Source organism: Schistocerca serialis, chromosome 10, assembly GCF_023864345.2.
Source record: "Schistocerca serialis cubense isolate TAMUIC-IGC-003099 chromosome 10, iqSchSeri2.2, whole genome shotgun sequence".
In the NCBI taxonomy this organism is placed as follows: Eukaryota; Metazoa; Arthropoda; class Insecta; order Orthoptera; family Acrididae; genus Schistocerca; species Schistocerca serialis.
Window position 1 is genome coordinate 226,371,745 of NC_064647.1, and position 24,065 is coordinate 226,395,809.

At 47.2% G+C, this 24,065-nt stretch overlaps 1 protein-coding gene across 2 annotated transcripts in view; it reads right to left on the reverse strand.

The window, feature by feature from the left end:
* LOC126425141 (zinc finger protein 239-like) overlaps positions 1-24,065 on the reverse strand; it is an 89,325-nt gene that overhangs the window by 44,592 nt on the left and 20,668 nt on the right. For both annotated transcript variants that reach the window (XM_050088085.1, XM_050088086.1), the window contains exon 3: positions 23,034-23,102. In XM_050088085.1, coding sequence (XP_049944042.1) covers positions 23,034-23,102 — 69 coding nt within the window. The remainder of the gene's footprint in view (positions 1-23,033; positions 23,103-24,065) is intronic.

Sequence of the window (24,065 nt, forward strand, 5' to 3'; positions counted from 1 at the left end):
ATCAGGAAAGAGGGAAGGAGAGGGGAAGACGAAAGGAAGTGGGTTTTAAGGGAGAGGGTAAGGAGTCATTCCAATCCCGGGAGCGGAAAGACTTACCTTAGGGGAAAAAAGGACAGGTATACACTAGCACACACGCACATATCCATCCACACATACAGACACAAGCAGACATATTTAAAGACAAAGAGTTTGGGCAGAGATGTCAGTCGAGGCAGAAGTGTAGAGGCAAAGAAGTTGTTGAAAGACAGGTGAGGTATGAGTGGCGGCAACTTGAAATTAGCGGAGATTGAGGCCTGGCGGATGACGAGAAGAGAGGATATACTGAAGGGCAAGTTCCCATCTCCGGAGTTCGGATAGGTTGGTGTTGGTGGGAAGTATCCAGATAACCCGGACAGTGTAACACTGTGCCAAGATGTGCCGGCCATGCACCAAGGCATGTTTAGCCACAGGGTGATCCTCATTACCAACAAACACTGTCTGCCTGTGTCCATTCATGCGAATGGACAGTTTGTTGCTGGTCATTCCCACATAGAATGCATCACAGTGTAGGCAGGTCAGTTGGTAAATCACGTGGGTGCTTTCACACGTGGCTCTGCCTTTGATTGTGTACACCTTCTGGGTTACAGGACTGGAGTAGGTGGTGGTGGGAGGGTGCATGGGACAGGTTTTGCATCGGGGGCGGTTACAAGGATAGGAGCCAGAGGGTAGGGAAGGTGGTTTGGGGATTTCATAGGGATGAACTAACAGGTTACGAAGGTTAGGTGGACGGCGGAAAGACACTCTTGGCGGAGTGGGGAGGATTTCATGAAGGATGGATCTCATTTCAGGGCAGGATTTGAGGAAGTCGTATCCCTGCTGGAGAGCCACATTCAGAGTCTGGTCCAGTCCCGGAAAGTATCCTGTCACAAGTGGGGCACTTTTGTGGTTCTTCTGTGGGGGATTCTGGGTTTGAGGGGACGAGGAAGTGGCTCTGGTTATTTGCTTCTGTACCAGGTCGGGAGGGTAGTTGCAGGATGCGAAAGCTGTTTTCAGGTTGTTGGTGTAATGATTCAGGGATTCCGGACTGGAGCAGATTCGTTTGCCACGAAGACTTAGGCTGTAGGGAAGGGACCGTTTGATGTGGAATGGGTGGCAGCTGTCATAATGGAGGTACTGCTGCTTGTTGGTGGGTTTGATGTGGACGGATGTGTGAAGTTGGCCATTGGACAGGTGGAGGTCAACGTCAAGGAAAGTGGCATGGGATTTGGAGTAGGACCAGGTGAATCTGATGGAACCAAAGGAGTTGAGGTTGGAGAGGAAATTCTGGAGTTGTTCTTCACTGTGAGTCCAGATCATGAAGATGTCATCAATAAATCTGTACCAAACTTTGGGTTGGCAGACTTGGGTAACCAAGAAGGCTTCCTCTAAGCGACCCATGAATAGGTTGGCGTACGAGGGGGCCATCCTGGTACCCATGGCTGTTCCCTTTAATTGTTGGTATGTCTGGCCTTCAAAAGTGAAGAAGTTGTGGGTCAGGATGAAGCTGGCTAAGGTAATGAGGAAAGAGGTTTTAGGTAGGGTGGCAGGTGATCGGCGTGAAAGGAAATGCTCCATCGCAGCGAAGCCCTGGACGTGCGGAATATTTGTGTATAAGGACGTGGCATCAATGGTTACAAGGATGGTTTCCGGGGGTAACAGATTGGGTAAGGATTCCAGGCGTTCAAGGAAGTGGTTGGTGTCCTTGATGAAGGATGGGAGACTGCATGTAATGGGTTGAAGGTGTTGATCTACGTAGGCAGAGATACGTTCTGTGGGGGCTTGGTAACCAGCTACAATGGGGCGGCCGGGATGATTGGGTTTGTGGATTTTAGGAAGAAGGTAGAAGGTAGGGGTGCGGGGTGTCGGTGGGGTCAAGAGGTTGATGGAGTCAGGTGAAAGGTTTTGCAGGGGGCCTAAGGTTCTGAGGATTCCTTGAAGCTCTGCCTGGACATCGGGAATGGGGTTACCTTGGCAAACTTTGTATGTGGTGTTGTCTGAAAGCTGACGCAGTCCCTCAGCCACATACTCCCGACGATCAAGTACCACGGTCGTGGAACCCTTGTCCGCCGGAAGAATGACGATGGATCGGTCAGCCTTCAGATCACGGATAGCCTGGGCTTCAGCAGTGGTGATGTTGGGTGTAGGATTAAGGTTTTTTAAGAAGGATTGAGATGCAAGGCTGGAGGTCAGAAATTCCTGGAAGGTTTGGAGAGAGTGATTTTGAGGAAGAGGAGGTGGGTCCCGCTGTGACGGAGGACGGAACTGTTCCAGGCAGGGTTCAATTTGGATGGTGTCTTGAGGAGTCGGATCATTAGGAGTAGGATTAGGATCATTTTTCTTCGTGGCAAAGTGATACTTCCAGCAGAGAGTACGAGTGTAGGACAGTAAATCTTTGACGAGGGCTGTTTGGTTGAATCTGGGAGTGGGGCTGAAGGTGAGGCCTTTGGATAGGACAGAGGTTTCAGATTGGGAGAGAGGTTTGGAGGAAAGGTTAACTACCGAATTAGGGTGTTGTGGTTCCAGATTGTGTTGATCGGAATTTTGAGGTTTTGGAGGGAGTGGAGCTGGAAGTGGGAGATTGAGTAGATGGGAGAGACTGGGTTTGTGTGCAATGAGAGGAGGTTGAGGTTTGCTGGAAAGGTTGTGAAGGGTGAGTGAGTTGCCTTTCCGGAGGTGGGAAACCAGGAGATTGGATAGTTTTTTGAGGTGGAGGGTGGCATGCTGTTCTAATTTACGGTTGGCCTGTAGGATAATGCTCTGAACAGCCGGTGTGGATGTGGGAGAGGAAAGATTAAGGACTTTTATTAAGGATAGGAGTTGACGGGTGTGTTCATTGGCTGAGTTGATGTGTAGGTGAAGGATTAGGTGGGTGAGGGCAATGGATTGTTCAGTTTGGAACTGGTATAGGGACTGATGGAAGGAAGGGTTGCAGCCAGAGATGGGAACTTTAAGTGTGAGGCCTTTGGGGGTGATGCCAAATGTCAGACAGGCCTGAGAAAATAGAATATGGGAGCGTAAGCTGGCTAGGGCGAAGGCATGTTTGCGGAGGGAATGTAAATAAAACTTAATGGGGTCGTTGTGGGGGTATTGTGAGGGTGACATGGTATTAGAAGGTGGAAAGTGTGACATGAGGTGAAATGAAAATGAAAATAAAAACTAAACAAAGGTCGCTACACTATGCATACATTGATTACCAAAAAGCTTTTGATAGTGTACCCCACTCATGGTTACTACAAATATTGGAAATATACAATGTAGATCCTAAATTGATACAGTTCCTAAACATAGTAATGAAAAACTCGAAAACCACACTTAATATCCAAACAAATTCAAATAATATAACATCACAGCCAATACAGATTAAGTGTGGAATATACCAAGGAGACTCATTAACTCTTTTCTGGTTCTGCCTTGCTCTGAACCTACTATCTTCCAACATGCTAAATAATAAAAATTATGGATACAATATTACTGGAACATACCCACACAAGATCACACATCTGCTATACATGGATGATCTAAAACTACTGGCAGCAACAAATCAACAACTCAACCAATTACTAAAAATAACAGAAGTATTCAGCAATGATATAAATATGGCTTTTGGAACAGACAAATGTAAGAAAAATAGCATAGTCAAGGGAAAACACACTAAACAAGAAGATTACATATTGGATAACCACAGCAACTGCATAGAAGCGATGGAAAAAACAGATGCCTATAAATATCTAGGATGTTGTTGTTGTTGTTGTGGTCTTCAGTCCTGAGACTGGTTTGATGCAGCTCTCCATGCTACTCTATCCTGTGCAAGCTTCTTCATCTACCAGTACCTACTGCAACCTACATCCTTCTGAATCAGCTTAGTGTATTCATCTCTTGGTCTCCCTCTACGATTTTTACCCTCCACGCTGCCCTCCAATGCTAAATTTGTGATCCCTTGATGCCTCATAACATGTCCTACCAACCGATCCCTTCTTCTAGTCAAGTTGTGCCACAAACTTCTCTTCTCCCCAATCCTATTCAATACCTCCTCATTAGTTATGTGATCTACCCACCTTATCTTCAGCATTCTTCTGTAGCACCACATTTCGAAAGCTTCTATTCTCTTCTTGTCCATACTAGTTATCGTCCATGATTCACTTCCATACATGGCTACACTCCATACAAATACTTTCAGAAACGACTTCCTGACACTTAAATCTATACTTGATGTTAACAAATTTCTCTTCTTCAGAAACGATTTCCTTGCCATTGCCAGCCTACATTTTATATCCTCTCTACTTCGACCATCATCAGTTATTTTACTCCCTAAATATCAAAACTCCTTTACTACTTTAAGTGTCTCATTTCCTAATCTAATTCCCTCAGCATCACCTGATTTAATTTGACTACATTCCATTATCCTCATTTTGCTTTTGTTGATGTTCATCTTATATCCTCCTTTCAAGACACTGTCCATTCCGTTCAACTGCTCATCCAAGTCCTTTGCTGTCTCTGACAGAATTACAATGTCATCGGCGAACCTCAAAGTTTTTACTTCTCCTCCATGAATTTTAATACCTACTCCGAATTTTTCTTTTGTTTCCTTTACTGCTTGCTCAATATACAGATTGAATAAGATCGGGGAGAGGCTACAACCCTGTCTCACTCCTTTCCCAACCACTGCTTCCCTTTCATGCCCCTTGACTCTTATAACTGCCATCTGGTTTCTGTACAAATTGTAAATAGCCTTTCGCTCCCTGTATTTTACCCCTGCCACCTTTAGAATGTGAAAGAGAGTATTCCAGTCAACATTGTCAAAAGCTTTCTCTAAGTCTACAAATGCTAGAAACGTAGGTTTGCCTTTTCTTAATCTTTCTTCTAAGATAAGTCTTAAGGTTACTATTGCCTCACGTGTTCCAACATTTCTATGGAATCCAAACTGATCTTCCCTGAGGTCCGCTTCTACCAGTTTTTCCATTCATCTGTAAAGAATTCGCATTAGTATTTTGCAGCTGTGACTTATTAAACTGATAGTTCGGTAATTTTCACATCTGTCAACATCTGCTTTCTTTGGGATTTCACCTGTCTCATACATCTTGCTCACCAGATGGTAGAGTTTTGTCAGGACTGGCTCTCCCAAGGCAGTCAGTAGTTCTAATGGAATGTTGTCTACTCCCGGGGCCTTGTTTCGACTAAGGTCTTTCAGTGCTCTGTCAAACTCTTCACGCAGTATCATATCTCCCACTTCATCTTCATCTACATCCTCTTCCATTTCCATAATATTGTCCTCTTTTATGATTCTTGAACCAAGTGTTAGTTATGATTAAGTTATGCTCTGTGCAAAATTCTACGAGGCGGCTTCCTCTTTCATTTCTTCCCCCCAATCCATATTCACCTACTATGTTTCCTTCTCTCTCTTTTCCTACTGACAAATTCCAGTCACCCATGACTATTAAATTTTCATCTCCCTTCACTACCTGAATAATTTCTTTTATCTCGTCATACATTTCATCAATTTCTTCATCTGCAGAGCTAGTTGGCATATAAACTTTTACTACTGTAGTAGGCATGGGCTTTGTGTCTATCTTGGCCACAATAATGTGTTCACTATGCTGTTTGTAGTAGCTAACCCGCACTCCTATATTTTTATTCATTATTAAACCTACTCCTGCATTACCCCTATTTGATTTTGTATTTATAACCCTGTAATCACCTGACCAAAAGTCTCGTTCCTCCTGCCACCGGACTTCACCAATTCCCACTATATCTAACTTTAACCTATCCATTTCCCTTTTTAAATTTTCTAACCTACCTGCCCGATTAAGGGATCTGACATTCCACGCTCCGATCCGTAGAACGCCAGTTTTCTTTCTCCTGAGAACGACGTCCTCTTGAGTAGTCCCCCCCGGAGATCCGAATGGGGGACAATTTTACCTCCGGAATATTTTACCGAAGAGGATGCCATCATCATTTAATCATACAGTAAAGCTACATGTCCTCGGGACAAATTACGGCTGTAGTTTCCCCTTGCTTTCAGCCGTTTGCAGTACCAGCACAGCAAGGCCGTTTTGGTTAATGTTACAAGGCCAGATCAGTCAATCATCCAGACTGTTGCCCCTGCAACTACTGAGAAGGCTGCTGCCCCTCTTCAGGAACCACATGTTTGTCTGGCCTCTCAACAGATACCCCTCCGTTGTGGTTGCACCTACGGTACGGCCATCTGTATCGCTGAGGCACGCAAGCCTCCCCACCAACGGCAAGGTCCATGGTTCATGGGGGGATATCTAGGATACAGACAAAAATAGGAATAGATAATACAAATATTAAAGAAGAACTAAAAGAAAAATATAGACAAAGACTAACAAAAATACTGAAAACAGAATTGACAGCAAGAAACAAGACAAAAGCTATAAATACTTATGCTATACCAATACTGACCTACTCATTTGGAGTAGTGAAATGGAGTAACACAGACCTAGAAGCACTCAATACACTTACACGATCACAATGCCACAAATATAGAATACATCACATACATTCAGCAACAGAAAGATTCACATTAAGCAGAAAGGAAGGAGGAAGGGGATTTATCGATATAAAAAACCTACATTATGGACAGGTAGACAATTTAAGAAAATTCTTTCTAGAACGAGCAGAAACTAGCAAAATACACAAAGCAATCACTCATATAAATACATCGGCTACACCACTGCAATTTCATAACCACTTCTACAACCCTTTAGATCACATAACATCAACAGATACGAAGAAAGTAAATTGGAAAAAGAAAACACTACATGACAAGCACCCGTATCATCTAACACTGCCACACATCGATCAAGACGCATCCAACACTAGAGGGAGCTGTAGAGGGCAAAAACTGTAGAGGAAGACAGAGGTTGGAATACATCCAGCAAATAATTAAGGACATAGGTTGCAAGTGCTACTCTGAGATGAAGAGGTTAGCACAGGAGAGGAATTCGTGGTGGGCCACATCAAACCAGTAAGAAGACTGATGGGAAAAAAATTACATAATGGTGAGCTGACTGCCCGTTTCATGGATCCAGTTACTTTGCAATGTATTGTATGCTTATATATTTCTGTTGTGCTATTTGTTATACTTTGTGAGCCTCTGCTTTTTATTTTGGAGTTTTTTCTGCATTTTGTACTCCATTTGTGATAGATGTAAAGTTATGACACTTCCTGTCACCTGCGACAAGTATGCTGAGAGTATTTTACATGAAATATCATGTTGAAGTTTAGCATTTTTAGAAGCTGTTAATTGTATTATGCTGAAGCTCATGACACTAAAAGGGATATACAGAGTCATACTGAAGCTTAAGGAAATATAATGTACAACGTAACACAATGATGACAGGTAGTGTGCACCATTTCTTACGTGTTCCTTGGAAATATTGGGGCTTCTACAGTTAAATGCACTTTTGACGAGTTACTAATCCCTATTATATAAATTTTATTTGTCTTTTTTGTGGGTAGTCAAGTGATTGTGATTAGATACTCCCTTGGGAAACCTACTATTTTATGCACTACAAGGGCAGATGTTATCTCACCTCTGCGTTTTGATGCTGTGAACTACACCATGTACTCTAGCCAACTAACTCTGTGATATTTTCTTAAATGTGGTTATGATCCTACTGCATCCTCCACTATCCACATGTACAAGTGTGATTAAGGCAAGTAATTTCAACAAGACCCAGCAGTAGTTACATGTATTGCACAGGTTTAATGTTCAAGTGGCCATAGTTTTGATACACCCTGAGCTTTGGGTGAGGACACAAGATATATCTGGATGGACCGTTTTACTATTACATTGTCTTATGATGCTGGTGCTAGACAATTGAGATCACGTTAGCCTCTTTTTGTCTGGCTACCTGCTAACTAGTTTGCACACAGATGTTAGTTAATACCTGTAATAAACAGGGAGGAATAGGGACAACCTCCAAATGACATGGTTTCTTACTCAAATGACAAGGCACAGCATACAGCCACTTGTACTGTCAGTGAGTATCAACAGAGGCATGTCATTGCAGTTATTTTTTGAACCCCTCCATCGTTCTTTACTCTATTGCTGGGTCACTGACTCTATTCTGTTTATCAACTTCCATCGTGCAGCAATCAGCCAGGGCTAATACGGACTATGCCACACTGACAGTACTAGTTCTATCATACTATTCCAGCCAAGAGTATTGAAGTATAGCTCCCCCAGAAGCAGGTCCAATTCACCTATTTTACAAAGTTTATCATGAGGTATGAACAGCATCTTATTTATTAGTTGAGCAAGAAGCAGGTTTTACTTTATTACGAAGTGACACAGTGGACTAATGGGCAATCAGTAGGCTTTTGGGTAACAGTTCTTGGAGCTGCACAATCATTTCAACTCTTATCACTTTTAACCCCCATGACACCTCACCTTGATACGCCGCCGAGATGATGAGATGATGGGAAACACAAGATTCATCTAGAAACAAGCTCACGCCTGCTCCTGCTGAAAGATCCAAATTGCCAAAACCAACTCTACCTAACCAGAAGTTGTGGGGTGATAACATAGTTAAAGGCATTCTGAAACATGATGATGTTCAAGCATGGCCTTCTCCTAATTGTTACACATTAGGGGTTAGTATATTCATGTGTGTTAGTTTGTTTTCATTGGATATATTGGTCCTTTTATGTATTCCGTAATATGGGAAGTGTATTAGCTGCTATACGTTAATAATGGTGAAATTATGCAGAGCATTACAGTACTTGATTAAAGGCAATATAAATAATATGCTTCATGTGAAATTACATTAACTGAGATTCAAACAATTAATGTGTTAACAGGATTAGTTTATTGAAAGGAATACATGAATAAATAGGAAGTTTTCACTATATTTTCGAATTAGTCCTTGGCATTGCAACTGTTATACAACTTATTAACTTTGTCAAACTAAACCCCTTAGAGCCTCAGCTCATCCGCCCCTCATAACCTGTGAGACCAGATCGCTCCCCCTGACAACCATCAAAGGCAGCATCAATGCTGTCATTTGCAACCACGGTGCACCATAACTGCACTCAGTTGTCGCCAACACTCCATCATAGGCACTGCCCAGCTAACAAGTCTTGGCAGCCATTGCCCTATCCCTGACAGCTTGGTACACCGTCACTGCACCCATTGTCATCGTGCCACAGCTTCATCACACCACTCCAATTGTCCACATATCTCTATTGTCAATAATCGAAATTGACCAGTACAAATGATAAATTATTGTACTCCTACTTCTAAAGTAAAAGAAATTCTCAAACTTTGTAACCTTGCCCCTTTCAAATTTTCTATATAACTTACTTTCCATTACAAAGTAGCACCTTTTAGCAAGTGCCACCTGGCTGAGTGAGCAATTTCTTAATTACACGTTTTCAATCATTTAAATAATTCAGGTACTATGTCGGTAATTTTGGGATCAGTAATCTGCTTCTACACTGTACTGTTAATCAAAAGTTTTAATTTTTCGAAGTTTTGTTATGCACTCAGCCTAAACAGTGCTCCACTGCAAAGCCACAGCTAGCACAGGCTGATTCTGTACCAGCTACTGCCCGATATTACCACCAACCCACACCCCTTTCAAGTGCATAACATTCTCACAGTGAGTAACGTTAATGGGGTGACGCTTTGGAATCTTAGCTTTTTTTTTTTTTTTTTTTGGTAGGGTTTAAGGGCGCTCAACTGCTGAGGTCATTAGCGCCCAGTCACTGGTGTTAGAGCAAATGGAATCTGCTAAAACTCAAGGGGATGGGGGGACACCAGAAGTACCTGACAAAGATGCAGATAAAATAAGTAAAAAGGTTAAATGTCTTTGGACAAGCCAGTTAAAGTTATAAAACGCAGAATACGAGCAGCTGCTCGAGCGTCATCAGCTAAAACATCCGGTAAAGTAGATGGCAGGGACAGGATAACACGAAATTGATTAAAACGGGGACACGACAATAAAACATGGCACACTGTTAACGCCTGACCACAAGGGCACTGCGGGGCTGGATCACCGGAGAGCAGGTAGCAGTGGCTAAACCGGCAATGCCCAATCCGCAACCTGGTCAGAAGGACCTCCTCGCGCCGAGATGGTCGGGAGGATGTTGTCCAAGCAGTTGGGAGCAGTTTTACTGCCCGGAGCTTGTTTCCTTGGAGGGATGACCAAGCATCCCACCACGACGACACAAGCCTCTTACAGACATCCCCATGAACGTCAGATGACGGGACACAATGGGAGGCTGGCCGAGGCAGGAGGACTGCAGCCTTGGCTGCAGCATCCGCAGCCTCATTCCCAGGCACTCCTACATGTCCGGGAACCCACAGAAAGCTGACAGAACCACCATTATTAGCGAAAGAATGGAGGGACTGCTGTATCCGTTGAATCAAGGGATGGACCGGATAGGGAGCTCCAAGGCTCTGAAGAGCACTGAGCGAGTCAGAGCAGAGTACATACGATGAATGGCGGTGGCGGCGGGCATACTGAACGGCCTGATGGAGAGCAAAAAGCTCGGCCGTAAAGCTGGAACATTGGTCGAGGAGCCGGTATTTAAAGGTGGCGGCCCCGACGACAAAGGCACAGCCGACACCATCGTCAGTTTTGGAGCCATCGGTGTAAATAAAGGTGTGACCAGCAAGTCGAGCACGAAGTTCGACAAACCGTGAGCAATACACTGCAGCCGGAGTACCCTCCTTCGGGAGTGAGCTGAGGTCGAGATAAATAGGAACAGGAGCCTGGAGCCAAGGTGGTGTCGGGCTCTCACCCTCTCTGAAGGTGGTAGGGAGGGCAAAATCCAATTGTCGAAGCAGGCAACAGAAGCGGACTCCGGGTGGCAGCAGGGCAGACACATACAACCCGTACTGACGGTCGAGAGAATCGGCGAAGAAGGACTCGTAAGAGGGGTGGTCGGGCATAGACAACAACCGGCAGGCATACCGACACAGCAGTACGTCGCGCCGGTAAGTCAATGGTAACTCGGCAGCTTCAGCATAAAGACTCTCCACAGGACTAGTGTAGAAGGCTCCGGTCGCAAGACGTATCCCCCGATGGTGGATGGAGTTGAGCCGGCGTAAGAGGGACGGCCGAGCGGACGAGTAGACGAAGCTCCCATAATCCAGCTTCGATCGGACTATGGACCGATACAAGCGAAGCAGGACAGTGCGATCCGCTCCCCAAGATGAACCGCTAAGAACTCTTAGGACATTAAGGGAACGTGTACAACGGTCCGCCAAATAAGAGACATGTGGAGACCAACACAGTTTCCTGTCCAACGTGAGCCCTAAAAACTTAGTTGTGTCCACGAATGGGAGAACAACGGGACCGAGATGTAAGGATGGCAGAAGGAACGCTTTATATCGCCAAAAGTTGATACAAACTGTCTTCTCTTCAGAGAACCGGAAGCCATTTGCCACGCTCCATGAGTAGAGGCTGTCTAGACAACGCTGAAGGCAGCGCTCCAGGAGGCATGTTCTCTGGGCACTGCAGTAGATCGCGAAGTCATCGAAAAGAGGGAGCCTGAGACATTAGGTGGAATGCAATCCATAATTGGATTGATCGCTATGGCAAAAAGGGCTACGCTCAAGACGGAGCCCTGAGGCACCCCGTTCTCCTGGAGGAAGACGTCGGACAATACGGAACCCACACGTACCCTAAACTTTCGATCCGTTAAAAAGGAATCAATAAAAAGGGGCAGGCGACCGCGTAGGCCCCACCTGTGCATAGTGCGGAGGATACCTCCTCTCCAACAGGTATCATAAGCCTTCTCCAAGTCGAAGAACACGGCTACCGTTTGGCGCCTTCGCAAAAAGTTGTTCATGATGAATGTCGACAAGGTCACAAGGTGGTCAACAGCAGAGCGGCGGCGACGAAAGCCGCATTGGACATTAGTAAGAAGTCGTCGAGATTCAAGAATCCAGACTAACCGAGCATTAACCATGCGCTCCAACACCTTACAGACACAGCTTGTAAGAGAAATGGGGCGGTAACTAGAAGGAAGGTGTCTATCCTTCCCAGGTTTGGGTATAGGAACAACAACGGCGTCACGCCAACGCATGGGGACTTGACCTTCGGTCCAGATGCGATTGTAGGTACGAAGAAGGAAGCTTTTGCCCGCCGGAGAAAGGTGTGCCAGCATCTGAACGTGAATGGCATCTGGCCCCGAAGCAGAGGACCGGGACAGTGCAAGCGCACGGTCGAGTTCCCGCATAGTAAAGGGGGCATTGTAAGTTTCCAGATTCAGCGAGTGGAAGGAAGGTCGTCAAGCCTCTTCTGCCTCTTTCCTGGGAAGGAAGGCAGGATGGTAATGGGCGGAGCTTGAAACCTCCGCGAAAAAGCGGCTGAAGGCGTTGGAGACAGCCACAGGATCAACAAGGACCTCATTACCTGAGGTCAGGCCAGGTACCGAGGAGTGGGCCTTAATGCCCGACAGCCGGCGCAGGCTACCCCAAACGACAGAAGAGGGAGTGAAACTGTTAAAGGAGCTGGTGAAAGAGGCCCAACAAGCTTTTTTGCTGTCTTTGATGACTCTATGGCATTGCGCTCGGAGTCGTTTGTATTCTATACAATTCGCCAACGTAGGATGGCGGCGAAAGGTGCGTAAAGCACGTCGTCGAGCACGGATAGCGTCCCTACAAGCCTCGTTCCACCAGGGGACGGAAACGCGACGTGAAGAAGAAGTAGTACGAGGAATGGAACGTTCGGCAGCATTGATGATAACAGCCGTGAGGTATTCGACCTGACTGTCACAACTGGGAAAATCGTGGTCCGGAAAGGTCGCCAGGGATGAGTACAGTCCCCAGTCAGCTTTCAGTAGATTCCAGCTCGAAGGACGTGGGGATGGGGTGTGGTGCAGGAGACGAACGACACAGGGGAAGTGGTCGCTCGAATAGGTGTCAGAAAGGACATACCACTCGAACCGACGGGTAAGAGTGGCAGAACAGATCGAGAGGTCCAAGTGGGAGTAGGTATGAGTAGAGTCCGAAAGGAAAGTTGGGGCGCCGGTATTGAGGCAGACAAGATTGAGATGGTTGAAGACATCCGCCAAGAGTGAGCCCCTTGGACAGGACGCAGGAGAGCCCCAAAGGGGATGATGGGCATTGAAGTCGCCAAACAATAAAAACGGCGGGGGAAGCTGAACGATCAGGTGCATCATGCCAGCCCGACTAACAGCAGATGATGGTGGAGTGTAGATGGTACAAACTGAAAAAGTAAAAGCAGAAAGAGTAATGCGGACAGCTATTGCTTGGAGTGGGGTGGTCAATGGGATGGGATGGTAATAAACATCGTCCCGAACGAGCAACATGACCCCACCATGAGCTGGGATACCGTCCACAGGGGTGAGGTCATACCGCTCCGAGGTATAGTGGGTAAAGGCAATACGGTCAGTCGGGCGCAACTTGGTTTCCTGGAGACCAAGGACGAGCGGACAGTGCAGGCGGAGGAGCAGTTGTAATTCATCTACATCTACATCTACATTGATACTCCGCAAGCCACCCAACGGTGTGTGGCGGAGGGCACTTTACGTGCCACTGTCATTACCTCCCTTTCCTGTTCCAGTCGCGTATGGTTCCTCCCGATTAGATCGGATACCTCGTATGTTCCAATGAAACAACACCATCGCTAGTCAAAAGGTTGGGGGAACGAGACGGGGGAAGAGCTGGTCACCTCGACGGCCGCGGAGGGCCAGGTTGCGAGGGAACTACGCTACAACCGACGGGAGGCGGATCCGGATCCATCGACTCGTCGCCAGCTGCGGCCGCTGTCCCTGGTTGTGTAACACGGGCCGCATCATTTGCCGACGAAAGGCCGGCGGAGTGCCTGGCAGCAGAGCGTCCCGGCGAAACTGAGGACGGCCGGGAGCAGCGACTCACGGATGGAGCGTCAGACGAAACGCGCCGGGGTGGAGAGGGGGATAGAGACTTCTTCTTGGAGGCCTTCTTGGAAGGCCGAGGAGGCACAGGGATGGTGGGCTGGACCCGAAGAAGGTCCTCACGCGCGGGGTCTGTTTTGGAACGCTGGACCTCGGAAGCTGGGGTCCGGAACGTTTCCCCGATGGACGCCTGAGAAGAGGATCGCTTCTCAGGTGGCGTGGGGGGAGGAGGAGGAAGGGTGGCCCCTGGGGCAGAGGGGGTGGGGGCCACGGGGGAGGAGTATTTGGAAGGGAGGGATTTGGGAGGCGGAGGCAGAGCCCCCTGATGGGTGGAGGAGGTGGAGGGGGGACAGGATAGGGGTGAGGATACCGCGGAAGGAGTGGACACAACTGAGGCAAACGAGGTGGTCAATGGCACGGGATGGAGGCGGTCGTACTTCTTCCGGGCCTCAGAATAAGAGAGCCGATCCAAAGTTTTGATTTCTTGTATCTTTTTCTTCTTCTGATATGCGGGGCAGTCTGAGGATCTAGGCGAGTGGACGCCAGGACAATTAACGCACCGAGGTGGTGGGGTGCATGTATGTTCCCCACGAAGAGGACGTCCACAATCGCCACAAAGGGGCTCAGCCTCACACCGTGACGACATGTGCCCAAAGCGCAAACACCTAAAACAGCGCATAGGAGGCGGGACGTAAGGTCGCATGTCACACCGGTAGCACATCACCTCCACCTTCTCCTGGAGAACGTCCCCCTCGAAGGCGAGGATAAAGGCCCCCGTGTCGATGCGATGGTCTTTGGGGCCGCGCTGGACTCGCCGGACGAAATGCACGCCTCGGCGCTCCAGGTTGGCCCTGAGCTCATCATCAGATTGTAGCAGGAGGTCACAATTAAAAATAACCCCCTGCGTCCTATTTAGTGCCAGATGTGGGACAATGGATACTGGGATGTCCCCTAGGCGGTCGCACGCCTGGAGCGCCGCCGACTGTGTGGCGGAGGTGGTCTTGATAAGGACGGACCCTGAACGCATCTTGCTGAGAGCCTCGATTTCCCCGAAGACGTCCTCAATGTGCTGAACAAAGAACATGGGCTTGGAGGTGGCGAACGTCCCCCCATCGGTTCGAGAACAGACCAAATAGCGGGGGAAGTACTTCGCCCCAAGCCGGCGGGCCTGTCCCTCCTCCCATGGAGTGGCCAAGGGGGAAAGGGCAGGAGAATCAGAACTAGAAACGGTACCTTTTCTTTTGAAAGACTCGGCCGCAGAGCGACCAGATACATGTTGACGTTTCATCTGCGAAACGTCCGCCCCGATACCACCCACTCCGACCAGGGGCTCTCCCCATGGGCGCCACCCAGCCGCAGCAAGGGCCACCTGGCAGGATGACCATTGCCGGGAGTCCTGATGCCCCAAGGAGACGGGCATCTACCCCTTGGCCGACGTGGGGAGGGTGCAGCTCAGGTATCGGCAGTACGATCCCTGTGTTGTCAGGGGGCTACAACCTAGAGGGTACATGACGACCCCACCACAACGGGCTGGCTACCGTGCTGGATTTCTGGTGCCATGGAAAGTCCATCATGATCGCTGGTGCAGATGGAGATGCACTATGGGCATAACTTGGACAACCCATCAGGCGTTGAGGCCCAATTTGAGGAATAGTGGGTAAGGTTACAACGCCGGTGCAATGCTGAGTGCCAAGGTCTTAGTGCACTTAGGACCAGTGGTACACCATGTAAGGTGTCCTTCCCCAAAAGGCTCGTACTTCTGTAGAATTTTGAAAAATGGAGGTCAAACCCCAAGGGGGACCATTACATGGAAGGCCGAAAAGGTTGAAACTCCTTTTAGTCGCCTCTTACGACAGGCAGGAATACCTCGGGCCTATTCTAATCCCCGGACCCGCAGGGGGGGAAAGGAATCTTAGCTGACGACTGTACAAGTCTACCATACCTCCAACAACCGACCGTGCTAACAGACAGGAAAACTGAGATTTCACTTTGTGGCACGAACAGCAAGAGCTCACACTGCTGGTGCTGAAGCTGCAGAGATCTTTCTGGAGTACATTATGCAACAATGACAAACATGCAGTGCCAATGCAATGCTTGTAATGGCACTGTGTGATAAGGCATACTGCCGTCATGTGTCATCATAGCGACAACTGAAAATCTGGAATGTATTTCATAATGAGCGACACTACTGTATACGCACACACTCAAGGTCTAAGCTTTTTAAGAACGAATGTAGCTTTGGATTTAATATAAAGTATAATCTCTATGCATAGACTAACAGTGGGATTCCAAGACTTTTGAGAATGTTTTACTTTCAAGTTTGATTGGATAACAAATGACAAAAATATCTTTTTCATGAGATATAATTACAAATTATCAGTTTAGGATTTTTCCCTTTACTTGATGTGAAACCATGCTCCTCGTCAAATTTCATGATTCTGAGGCATTGGGAAGCACCCTTTACGTTTTGTTGAGTGAGTTTCTGAGTATCAAAATATGTGAAATAAATGGCCATATCTTTTGATTGCACTGACATATAATATTAAAATTTTTACAACACCAAGGGACAACAGACCTTACTACGAAACTGGGAGCCAGCAGCAATGGGAACGAAACTCAAAAAATTGGAGAAACTAAAAACAGAAGGAAAGCTTAAAAAACCACTATAGAAGGGGGTTGGTTGTCCCCAAAAAGAGCTTCAATTGACTGACATCATCTCACTGGGACTAATAAACTCGAGAACGCGATTGGCTGAGCACGTGTCATCTGCTAAAATGGAAGATATATCAGGCGACAGCTGTAGACGGGCCCGTAACGGAGTAAAATAGGGGCACTCGAGTAAAAGGTGTCTCAGCGTCCACAGCTGAGAGCAGTGGGGACAGAGTGGGGGAGGATCACCGCTTAAAAGATGTCGATGGCTAAAAAGACAGTGCCCTATCCGGAGTCTAGTTAAAATTACCTCATCCCGATGACACGTTCGAGAGGAAGAGGTCCAAGCACAGGGAAGAGCTTTCATGTCCCGCAATTTATTATTGGGAAGTGTCGACCAATGTGCATGCCATAAAAGAGCAACACAATGACATAAAACACTCCGTAAATCGGCGAAGGGAATCGTGCGAATAGCTGGCTGAAGAAGAGAGACTGCAGCCTTGGCCGCTATATCGGCCGCCTCATTTCCACAGATACCAACGTGTCCCGGGAGCCAGAGGAACGCCACCAAGACGCCCCCCCCCCCCCCCCCCCAAGTGGAGCAAGTGTAGGCAGTCCTGAATCTGGTGGACCAGAGGATGGACAGGGTAGAGAGCTTGGAGACTGAGGAGAGAGCTGAGAGAGTCTGAACAGATAACATACTGTATCCGCTGATGGTGACGGATGTATTGGACAGCCTGGAGAACAGCGTAAAGCTCCGCAGTATAAACCGAACACTGGTCGGGAAGCCAAAATCGATTTGGGGTGTCACCAACAATATAGGCACTCCCTACACCAAACGATGTTTTTGAGCCATCAGTGTAAATAAATGTGGCTTCTTTCATTTGTGCACATAGAGCAGCAAATGCCCAATGATAAACAAGTGAAGGGGTACCATCCTTGGGAAACTGACAAAGGTCACAGAGCAGGCAGGTCTGGGGATGGAGCCAAGGCGGTGCTGTACCCCAAGTTGTCAAGAAAGTCTTAGGAAAGAAAATGGAGCAGTTGATGGAAGCAGACTCCCAGTGGTAGTAGGGAGGAAGGGCGGCCTGCATACCCTAAATCCAAGGAGGCATAAAAAAAAAATGTCATGGGCCGGATTAGCAGGCATGGAAGACAGATGGCTAGTATAACGACTCAGAAGGACAGCTCGCCGATTGGACAGTGGAGGTTCAGCAGTCTCAGCATAAAGGCTTTCCACAGGGCTGGTGTAAAAAGCTCCAGAACTAAACGTAATCCACGGTGGTGTATAGAGTCGAGACACCGGAGAATAGACGGCTGAGTGGAGGAGCAAACTATGCTTCCATAGTCCAATTTCAAGTGCACTAAAGCGTAATAGAGGCGGAGAAGGACCACTCAGTCCACTCCCCAGGAGGTACCATTCAGGACACAGAGGGTGTTGAGAGATCGCAGACAGCGAGCCGAAAGATAGGAAACGTGGGAGGACCAGCACAGTTTTCTGTCAAACATAAGACCCAAGATTTTAGCGACATCCGAAAACGGAAGGTTGACAGGTCCTAGATGTAAGGAAGGTGGAAGAAACTCCGTACGATGCCAAAAATTGAAACAAACAGTCTTACTGGGAGAAAAGCGGAAGCCTGTTTCGATGCTCCAAGAGTGGAGGCGATCGAGACACCCTTGAAGACGTCGTTCAAGAGGGCTGGACCATTGAGAGCTGTAGTAGATTGCAAAATCGTCCACAAAGAGGGAGCCCAAGACATCAGGAAGGAGACAATCCATAATTGGATTTATGGCAATGGCAAACAGTACAACACTTAGCACGGAGCCCTGGGGTACCCCGTTTTCTTGGGAGAAAGTACGGGAGAGAGTAGTGTTCACCCGCACTCTAAATGTGCGCTCTGCCATAAATTCGCGAAGTAAAAGGGGCAGCCGACCTCGAAAGCCCCAAGAGAACAGTGTGCGGAGGATGCCTGTCCGAGAAAATTGTTCATGATATAAGTAGAGAGAGTAACAAGATGGTCAACTGCAGAACGATGCTTTCGGAAACCGCATTGGGCAGGTGTTAAAAGACTGCGGGACTCCAACCACCAAGCTAAATGGCAATTCACCACACACTCCAAAACCTTACATACACTACTTGTGAGAGAAATGGGGCAATAGCTAGAGGGGAGATGTTTGTCCTTTCCAGGTTTCGGAACAGGAACGACGATAGCTTCCCGCCATCGTCTTGGAAAAGTACTGTCAGTCCAAATTCGATTATAAAGGTGAAGGAGGTAACGCAGACTATGGTATGATAAAGGCAGCAACATTTGGATGTGGATACCATCCAGTCCTGGGGCGGAGGAGCGAGAAGAAGAGAGTGCATGTTGGACTTCCCACATGGTGAAAACAGTATTATAGCTTTTGCGATTTTGAGCTGAGAAAGCAAGACGTTGCACTTCTGCTGCACATTTCTTTGGGAGAAACTCTGGCGGGTAATTTGAAGAGCTCAAAATCTCAGCAAAGTGTTGACCCAATGAGTTAGAAATTGCAACGGGGTCCACTAATGTATCATGCACGACAGTGAGCCCACAGACCGGGGAGAAACTAGGCGCACCAGATAACTGTCGAATCCGACTCCAAACTTCTGAGGAGGGAGTGAAAGTGTTAAATGAGCTAGTAAAGAAGTCCAAGCTTGCCTCCTTGCTATCGCGAATGATGCGACAGCATCGCGAACGGAACTACTTATAGCGGATACAGTTGGCCAAAGTAGGATGGTGTCTGAAAATGCGAAGAGCACGTCGCCGCTCACATATTGCGTCACGGCATGCCTCGTTCCACCAAGGAACTGGGGGGCGCCGGGGCAATTCGGAGGTGCGAGGTATTGAACGTTCCGCAGCTGTAAGAATAACGTCTGTGATATGAGTGACCACATCATTGACGCTAGGAAAGTGACGGTCATCGAATGTCGCTAGAAACGAAAAGAGTGTCCAATCGGCTTGGGCAAACTTCCAGTGTCACGGGCGCATATATAGCAGTTGTAGCTGCAATCGAAGGACACATGGAACGTGGTCACTCGAGTGTGTATCAGCAAGGGCGAACCATTCGAAGCGCCGAGCTAGCAGAACAGTAACGACCGAAAGGTCCAAATGAGAGAAATTTGTCGTGGAGGCAGACAAAAATGTAGGTTCCCCAGTGTTGAGGCAAACAAGATCCACTTGGTGGAAGACGTCTATCAATAGTGAGCCACGCGGACAAGGATGTGGAGATCTCCAACCAGCAAATAGGGGGGTGGAAACTGACCAAGAAGATGAAGGAGATCGGCTCATGCCATTGGTGTGGACGATGGAATGTATACAGTACAAAGAGAGGAGGTGTATGCAGAAAGGGAAAGACGGACAGTGACAGTTTGGAAGGACGTGTTTAAGGGAATTGGGTGATAATGGAGAGTATCATGGAGAAGAATCATGAGTCCTCCATGTGCTGGAGTGCCTTCAACAGAGGGGAGATCAAATCAGACTGACTGAAAATGGGGGGAAAAAAAGGCAGTCGTGGGGACGCAGCTTTGTTTCCTAAAGACAGAAGATGACCGGAGAGTAGGATCGTAAGAGGATCGACAATTCATCCCGATTGGCTCAAATGCCGTGGATATTCCAATGGATAATGGACATAGGGTGGACAGAAAATGGAAGAATGTGACCAAGGTTGCCCTCAACTCAACAACTGCTCAGAGCTTGCAACCGACAGCGTGGAACGGCATTCAGCTGAAGGCAGAAGATCCTGATCCACAGGTTGTTGAGGAGCAGCTCCTGCCACCAGTGATCGGCCGGTTGATCGGCCGCCAGCAGTGCACCTCGGCGACACAGAAGACGGCCGAGGGCGGCTACCGCCAGGTGGTGCTGTAGAGGAGACACGCCGTGGCAGAGAAGGAGAGGAACTTGGTTTCTTATTAGCCTTCTTGGAAACAGGATGTTTAGATGAAGGAGGAACCGATGGTTGTGAAGTTGGGGCACGTAAAAAATCTTCACGAGTAGGCTCTTTTTTGGAAGTCCGGGTGTCTGAGGTGTCCGACTTTTGGGCTCGAGATTTAGCAGAACCCGATGAAGGGTGAGCCATAGAGTGAGCAGGCGAAAGTGGGGATGACTATGAAGTCTTTTGCGATGGAGTCCTTGCATAAAAAGTTCTCGGTTTACTTGCCGCGTCAAATTTGGATAAAATCCCAAGCTTTCGATGACTACCTCCGTCATCTTCGTCAGGGGGAAAACTGACGAAGATGACGGAGGTAGTCATCGAAAGCTTGGGATTTTATCCAAATTTGACATGGCAAGTAAACTGAGAACTTTTTAGGAAAGTGGGGATGTTGAACGGGTGATCTTTGTGCTGGCCGATCTGACGACCGTGGCACTAAAGGTGAGATCACAAGTCTGCGTGGCCGCCTCCTTTGTTGGCCGAGGAGAGGCAAGGACAGTGCTGTATTGACCTGTCTGAGGCACATTGGGCTTTCGACTGGCAAATAATTTTCGAGCAGCAAAGGTCGACACCTTTTCCTTCACTCTGGTTTCCTGAACGAGCTTTTCGTCTTTAAAAATGGGGCAATCTCTAGAGGAAGCAGTGTGGTCACCCATACAGTTGATGCAACGAGGGGATGGAGGTGGACAAGCACCCTCGTGGGCATCCTTGCCACACGTAACACATTTGGCCGGATTGGAACAGGACTGGCTGACACTGATAGCAACGTGTAGGGTTTGGGATGTAAGGGCGTACGGAAATTATCTCATAGCCCGCTTTTATGTTTGATGGGAGTTGAACTCTGTCAAATGTCAAGACAGTATGGGTTGGAACAATGTTCATGTCAACCCTTTTCATGACTCTATGAACAGCTGTTACGTCCTGGTCAGACAGGTAGTGTCGAATTTCCTCATTGGACAATCTGTCGAGGGAGCGTGTACAAACGACCCCACGTGAGGAATTTAAAGTGCGGTGCGCTTCCACCCGGACAGGGAAGGTGTGTAGCAGTGAAGTATGCAGCAATTTTTGTGCCTGGAGGGCACTGACCATTTCTAACAACAAGGTGCCATTTCGTAATCTGGAACAAGACTTTACAGGACCTACAATTGCGCCGACACCTTTCTGAATAATGAAAGGGTTGACCATGGAGAAGTCGTGACCTTCGTCAGACCGAGAAACAACAAGGAACTGTGGCAACGATGGAAGAACTGTCTGTGGCTGAGACTCATTGAACTTACGCTTGTGAGCAGACATAGTAGAAGATGAGGAAACCGTTTCAGAAGTATCCCCCATGATTACCGGCATCTCCGATGGCATGCTCCTTCCTTGAGGGGCCCTCTCTGAGGGCACTCCCGCCTTAGGTGATTGTTCACACCTCAGGTCACACCTCCCGACAAACGGACGGAGGGACCAATCGGCACTTTCGGAAGGTGTCAGCTCGAGTAATCACCCCTCCCTGGGCCTGGCCATTACCAGGGGGTACGTACGTGTCCTACCTGTCTACCCTACCCGGGGCAGGGAATTACGTGTTACCCCGTCACCAGCTACGCATGGAAATGCATGGGTCGGCCTTCAGACACGCACAGGGAGGAAAAAAGAGAAAGAGAAAAACAAAGAAAGGGAAAGGAAAGAAGAGAGGTCTCAAACACCGCAGCGGAGAAAAGGATAAAGAGAAGAGGTAAGGAAACGAGAAGGACAAAGGAAGGACGAAGACTTGCAAGCGGAGAAAGCAAAGAATGTGTTACATTTTCGAGCATCCGTCTCCGGACGTAGGCACAAAACATACTCCCAGAGGTGGAGAAAGGGAAGGAAAGTGGCGGAGGTGTGGAGGGGGGGGGGGGATGAAGATGGGGGACGGGGAAGAATGCGGAAAAGGAAGGTATGCAGCCCGGAAAGGAAGGAGGGCCACATTAGCTCGGGGTCCCATGCTCGCTACACATATATCCACAAAAGAGTTGTGGACCCCCTGGGGGGAAATTTGAACTTGATACACTTACTTGTTTCTGACAAGAAGGGACTGTTAACAGTCAGAAAGACAGACAGACAACAATGGGTTTGTCTGCTCCATGACAGTGAGTTACCGATGTGCCGAAGAAACTGAAGTGGCAGGTATTTGAAGATAAGTTTGTGTATCACTTGAAAGCCTTCTTACCTTCGTTCATGAGCAGACTTCCAGTGATGAGTCTAGGAATATAATACAACCTCACTAGCACTGTTCCCATAGCGACCATAAAGATGAGATTAGATCAATTACAGTGTGTACAGAGGTGCTGAAGAAACCATTCTTCCCCTACTCCACATTTGAATGGAACAGGAAGAAGCCCTAATACCTGATACAATAGGAAGCACTCTCTGCCATGCACTTCACAGTGATTTGCAGAGTAAGGGTGTAGATGCAAATGCAAAGGAGTGGTTAACAGATATATGAAGTTCCTTCCATCATACTGTGCTAAGTGGCTCACAGAAAATAAATTTTTTTGTAAAGACAGATGAATCTTAGTACTTACCGAGTTTTCTTCTTGAACAGATATGTACTCGAACTCTAGCTCAGGAGATGCCAATGGGCCAGCTTCCATCTAAAAATTAAAAAAAAAAATTAAGTCACTAGGTAAGGTATAAGTATAAGAAACACAGATGAAATCAGTCTACACAATACAAATGATTATTTCATTTCAATTCCAAATCTGTGCTAGGCTGGGGCTCAAAGCCCAATTTCCCAATTATTGCGAGAACCGTGACAAACTGACACTAAAAATGAATTAAATGCACTGAAATTAAATGAGCTGAGCAGAGGGGATGTAACCAGTCCTTCATATTGCAGGTTCGGTGGCATTTCTATACAGTTTTTACTGGTATCAGGCAATGTCCATATCACTGAAGCTAAAATTGCAACCTGCCACAATTTCTGAATGATTGATTTATTTCACCATAACTACTCATAGTTTTAGGCCTGGGCTCATCATCAGATGGCACCAAGGATTTCTTGTAAGAATTTCACATTTTTGTCCTACGTTTGCTGTGCAGCTGCAGTAATGTTCTTCATATTCACTTTGATACAGTTTGGAATCACTTTTATTATTAGACAATATTTGTTAAATGCAATTGGAAATTATGATTTTTGAAATCGTGCACAGTTCTCTAAGCCTGGTGAGGTAATAACATTATTTTACCAATCACGGTTTCATATACCAAAGCTGTTTTCATAAATATCACTGAGGAAGAAACCAACTAGAATAACTGTAGAAAAACGTCCACCTTTTTAGGTCAGGCAGGCATCACATGCATGAAGCAGCTACTTGGACTGCAGATTACGTGTGGGGCAAATACGTGTCTTTTTTAGGATAGAGAAATCCCTCCATAGGTCCGATAAGATACTATGAGGGTGTACTGAAAAGTAATGCCTCCGAATTCAGTATGTGAAAACTCTCACACATTTGAAATATAACTAACATCATTAACATTTTACATCTTTATTCTTCATGTCTACATATTTATTTCTCAATTCAGTCCCTCTGGTGCTGAACGCATTTCTCCCAACA